This window comes from Euprymna scolopes, chromosome 40, assembly GCF_053919585.1.
Source record: "Euprymna scolopes isolate OS-2025 chromosome 40, ASM5391958v1, whole genome shotgun sequence".
Classification (NCBI taxonomy): domain Eukaryota; kingdom Metazoa; phylum Mollusca; class Cephalopoda; order Sepiida; family Sepiolidae; genus Euprymna; species Euprymna scolopes.
This window is the reverse complement of record NC_136521.1, coordinates 23,070,121-23,075,402: the sequence shown is the minus strand read 5'-3', so window position 1 is coordinate 23,075,402 and position 5,282 is coordinate 23,070,121. Positions and strand designations below refer to the sequence as shown.

Sequence of the window (5,282 nt, the reverse complement as noted above, 5' to 3'; positions counted from 1 at the left end):
ACCAATTGTGGCGTGATTCTTTCAGCAGCAGCAGCAGCTCGTTAAAAAGACGTAAAGTTAAAGAAGGAAAGAAGGGAGGAAAGATAAAAGACAACGACGAAAAGAAGGAAGAAATTAAATTTCTGACACTCTCCCGAACAAAAAAAGAAAAAGAGAAAAAGAAAAAGGTGGACATATTCCAACTAATACCAGAGATAATCAGGATTTCTCTCTTTAACTGATCTCTGATGTCTAACAGGTCTAGACTGATCCTCACGAACTGATTCCACAACATTTTCACCTTCAGGCAAATCATCACCTTGATCTGCAGCAGGGGCTTGGAAAGAATGAGTTATAGAAAGTTCCAACGGGAATAAATGTTTTATTGAATGCTCTTGCAACGTATCACCTCTTTTAATCAAGGCAGATCTCACCAATCCGTCGGAACCTTGGGTCAGTTTCATCACCCTGCCCAAACTCCAGTTAGGTCTAGACTTAAAACCTTTTATCAACACTACATCATTCACCTTTATCTTGTTATCAAAACTAGACTGGTACAAATCACTAGATAACTCTCTCAAACTCATCAAGTACTGTTCATACCACATAGCCCTGAACTTATTCAAAATGGATTCTCAATATTTTAAACCATCGATTAAATCTGACCTACTAGGAGGTTCAATAGAAGACATCTCTTCATCAAAATTCAGAAACACAGCACTTCCAGGATATGAACGTAGGAACGCGTTGGGAGTAATAACTTCCAAACCATTATCGTCAGAACAGCGATAGGTCAAAGGTCTATCATTGATTGATCTCTGTATGTCCGACAACACAGTCAGCAACTGAAAATAGTTTAATCTACCTCTTCCCACAACTTTGAACAAACAATTCTTCACAGTTTTGATCAATCTTTCCCACATAGCTCCGAACCATGCAGAATATAAGGGGATAGTATGATGCTTTATACTACACGTATCAAGACTTCCTCCAAATTCATCCGCCAACAATACCCTCTTCACTATATCACAACCTGCGACAAAGGATAAGACATTATCAGAGTAGATGTGTGTAGGTACACCATACAAATTAAAGAATCTGAAAAAGGCTAATACTACAGAGTAAGTAGACACATCCAGCAACAATTCCAGATGAACTGCTCTCACATTAAAACACGTGAAAACAAGTATGTACATTTTCCTGACAGCTTCACCCTCACTCACCCACAGATGACCTGTAAAATCAATACCCGTATGTACAAAGGACCTGACTAAGTTTACACGGTGCCTGGGCAGATTGGTGACCTTAGGATATCTAAAGGACAGCGAATTGTATCTTTTACAAGTGGCACAATCAGCCAGAACAGTCTTCACAGCCTGCCTAGCTTTAGGAATCCAAAATCCAGCATTGTGCAATCTTTCAAGAGTCGCAGCAATGCCCAAATGCTTACACCTGACATGAAAATCCCTTATAAACAATGTAGTAACATGGCTAGACTTGGGTAACATTACAGGATGTTTCACCTCATCCGAAAAATAGAGGCAACCATCAATTCGTCCACGACAACGAATTATATTTCTTTCATCTAAAAATAGATTGTACTTGGCTACCAGCCGAGGCACTTCCTTCTCACTTGAGTTCAACAAGAAATTCCTCTCTTCGCTGAAGAGCTGGTTCTGTACGAACATGACCAAGTACAGCTTGGCCCTGACCAAAGGGTCAACATCCTTAACTTTTTTCAACTTGGCAATGAATTTAAAAACCATAGCCAGAATCCTGATAACCCTAGAGAGAACGGAAAATCTTTCCAACTTTATCACAGGCAAAAAATCAGTCTCCACCTCACAGCCAGTGTATGCCGTGGTCAACTCCCGACTCTTCTCACTAAGGCAAGCCAAAGTGTACTCCGGCCATTCCAGGCAATTCCCCCGCAACCATACAGGGCCGCTTAACCAAATATCCTTCTCTTTAGTAAATTTGTCTAGAGGAACACCTCTTGTTACCAGATCAGCTGGATTCTCTACAGTATTCACATATCTAAACTTGATCGTATAACCCTTATCTGTCAGTTCGTTAACCATAGACTTGATATCTTTCAATCGGTTTCTCGTAAACTGACACTTGGTGTTGATGGTTTCCGACAATAACCACGACAACACTACTTGTGCGTCGACAGCCACTATGATTTCCTTGAACAAATTCGGGAACATCTTAACCAAAATAATTACATGTTTAATGCCCAAAAATACAGCCAACAATTCCAACGTAGGAAGGGTTCTCTTGACAGAGGGAACCACTTTAGCTTTTGCAAAAAATAAGTTAGCCCTTCCTCGTTGGTACATATATTCGACAATTCCGTAAGCACGGTTCGAAGCATCACAGAACATGATCAAGATTACCGGCAAATCAGTTTGAACCGAACATCTATTAAAACCAATGTTTTGAATGTCCTTAAGACTCTTTTGAAAACTATTCCAAAGAGATAATATATCATTAGGAATTGCTTGGTCCCAGCCTATACCTAACTTCCATACTTGGCTCAACATGATTTTTCCATTTATAGTAATAGGCAACACAAGACCCAACGGGTCAAAGATCGAAGAATTCACAGACAACATGTCTCTTTTAGTTGAGACTACTCTCTCAACACCTCCGCTACTTAATTTCATTTCATCCAACATCGGATCATACGTATAGCCCAAGACTTTCTCACACACCATTCCGTGAGAGGAACCATTGTTGTCCAACTGTATATGTTGCGAAACTATTTCGCTGTTACTGCTACAAGTTTTCAATTCGAAGCCACCCTTTTCCATGGTAGTTACTGCTTCCACATATAACTTCAGCAATTCAGACTGCGACTGGCGTGTTTAAACCAGATTATCGACATAGAAGTTATTCAACAGCATGTCACGGCAGGGTCCTGCGGCATGTTTTTCTACATGATATTTCACTATATAATACAAAATGAACGGGCTGGACACAAATCCAAAGATCAAAGTGCTGTACCTGAAACAGACCAGCTCGTCCTCTAACTTCAAAAAGAAGCAGAAACGATTCTTGTCAAATTCGTTCTTCAATTTGAACATCAAAAACGCTTTTCTAATGTCCGCTAATAGAACCAACGTATCGGTTCGGAATTTAAACAAAAGCTCCAGCATATCAGTGTACAGGTTCACACCCATATAGGCGCAATCATTGAGGGACGGCTTACCACCCATTCTCAACAAACAATTGAACACAGGCCTTATTTTTGTTGTGCACTGTGATTCAGTTTTGTAGACAGGACGATGGGGTATCCAGATGTACTTGGCAAATTCTGAAGGAGGCACATGAATTCTTTCAATTATGCCTTCGTTCTCCTGATCAAGAAATACTTTGCAATAATCAGAGTACAGATTTTTGTCAGACAATTTATTTACTACTTTGTCTAAGACAGCTAATGCCACATTATAACTAGACGAAACTTCATTCAACTTATCTAGGTTCCAAGGTAAACTTACATAGTAGCTTCCGTCACGATATTCAATAGACGAATGAAAATCTGCTATTTTTATTTTATCGTAGCTACTACATACCTCATCTGTAACACCCAATGTTTCGAGATTGAACATATTCTCTATGGTCCTATCCACTGCCGCTTCATCAAAACAACTCCAAGGATCCAAATGATTCGATTTAGGCTCCAAAACAAAGTATACATGAGTAACATTACACAACGAAAATTTCCCTATGACTCAATTGTAATTCAAGTCAGCCTGCTTCCGCACAGAACAACAGGATTTGAAGTCCGAAACGTCTCCAAACAAAATCATTCCCTGAGACGAACTAAATGCAAATCCGTCTTTAAATTGGGTTAGCTGCAAGGGGCCCAAAAACTTGATTACATCAATACCAATCAGACCATGGACTGGCAGCATGTCGTTTTTCATACACGAGAAATCAGCAGCCAATTTCACCTCGTCCTTTCTCAAGTCAGATATCACACCGCCTCATCCTTCAATTTTAAAGGACAGGTCTAAGTGTTCATCCAACAAGAATGAAACTTGCCTTGATTCATCCTGAAATTTCACACGGAGATCTATCTCCTGCAGGTCTCTTACTTTATTACCCAAAAAGGTCTTTATAAGAAATCTGCGACTTTTCATGGGTGAGGACATGGAAATCTTTCTTATAAGTCCTTTGCAAGATCTCTCACTGCCGGTATCTACCAAACAGTTAAAGGACACATCCTTGCCCCCCACATTAACCAAAATGTTAACTACAGGTAATAAGGACGAGCTACTGGTCATCCAACAAGCGTTAGAAGAAACAGTAGGCTTGACCGCCATTGGACACATAACGCTACGGTGCCCAGGTCTATTGCAAGACCAACACAGCTCAGACTCCCTTCCATTGCAAGGACAGTCTTTTTCCCCATAGAGATGGCTGATGCATCTAGAACAAATCACTAACTCGTTACACCTTCTCAACTTGTCCTTAAACGTTGGATAGGATTTACACATATGAGCCTTGTGATCATTACTTTTACAAAAACAACATCTATATTTGACTTTAGATGTCTTGACGTGGAAATTCTCCAACATGGAGGGTCTTTTATCTGGTAAGGAAGGTTTAAACTTGTTATTAGACCTTTTTACAGAGAAGTCTGGTCTCCGACTCCCAGGATCATATTTACAGAGCTCAAGAATTCTAATAATATCAGTACAGTTATCCAAAATCTGCTCCAGAGAAGGGTAATTATTGTTCACTTTGTGCACTAATTCTGTTCTAAAGGTAACGGGTAATTTACCGAATACGATATGACCCAACAATCGATTTCTCGGGGTACCGCATTCCAGAAAATCAATACTGAAGGAATTCTTCAATTCGTATGCCTGCGTCTTCACGTCAGTCAAGAATTTTTCACGTCCAAATTACTATACAAACGATCAGTATTCAACAAGGACGAGAAAATTGAGTCCACAACACAACTCTCATCTAGGAATTCGTTGGAAAGCAACTCTAAATGCAATCTCGTAATTTTCGTCCGATACCGATAAGTGTTTAACAATCTGAAAGGCGTAACCCGTGAGATGGTTTTTTAACACGACCAATCTCAACGAGTCACTATCCAAACTGGATACACAGTTCAGGAACTCCCGGTGAAAATTTAAAAAGGCTAGCTTATCTGTCTCTAAGTCCCGATCATTGAATTTAGGACAGACGATAGAAGGGGTAATATTTACACCCTTGACTTTATCACTCTTCTTCAAACAGGTCTCTGATTCTTCAACTTTGGCAGGTCTCAATCCAGCCAATTT

At 39.9% G+C, this 5,282-nt stretch overlaps 1 protein-coding gene across 1 annotated transcript; it reads right to left on the bottom strand.

The window, feature by feature from the left end:
* Positions 1–614: 614 nt before the first annotated feature.
* Positions 615–2,699, bottom strand: LOC145265341 (uncharacterized). Its single transcript, XM_080121108.1, has one exon. It carries the CDS (start codon positions 2,697–2,699, stop codon positions 615–617), a length of 2,085 nt encoding a protein of 694 aa, XP_079977234.1.
* Positions 2,700–5,282: the final 2,583 nt, after the last annotated feature.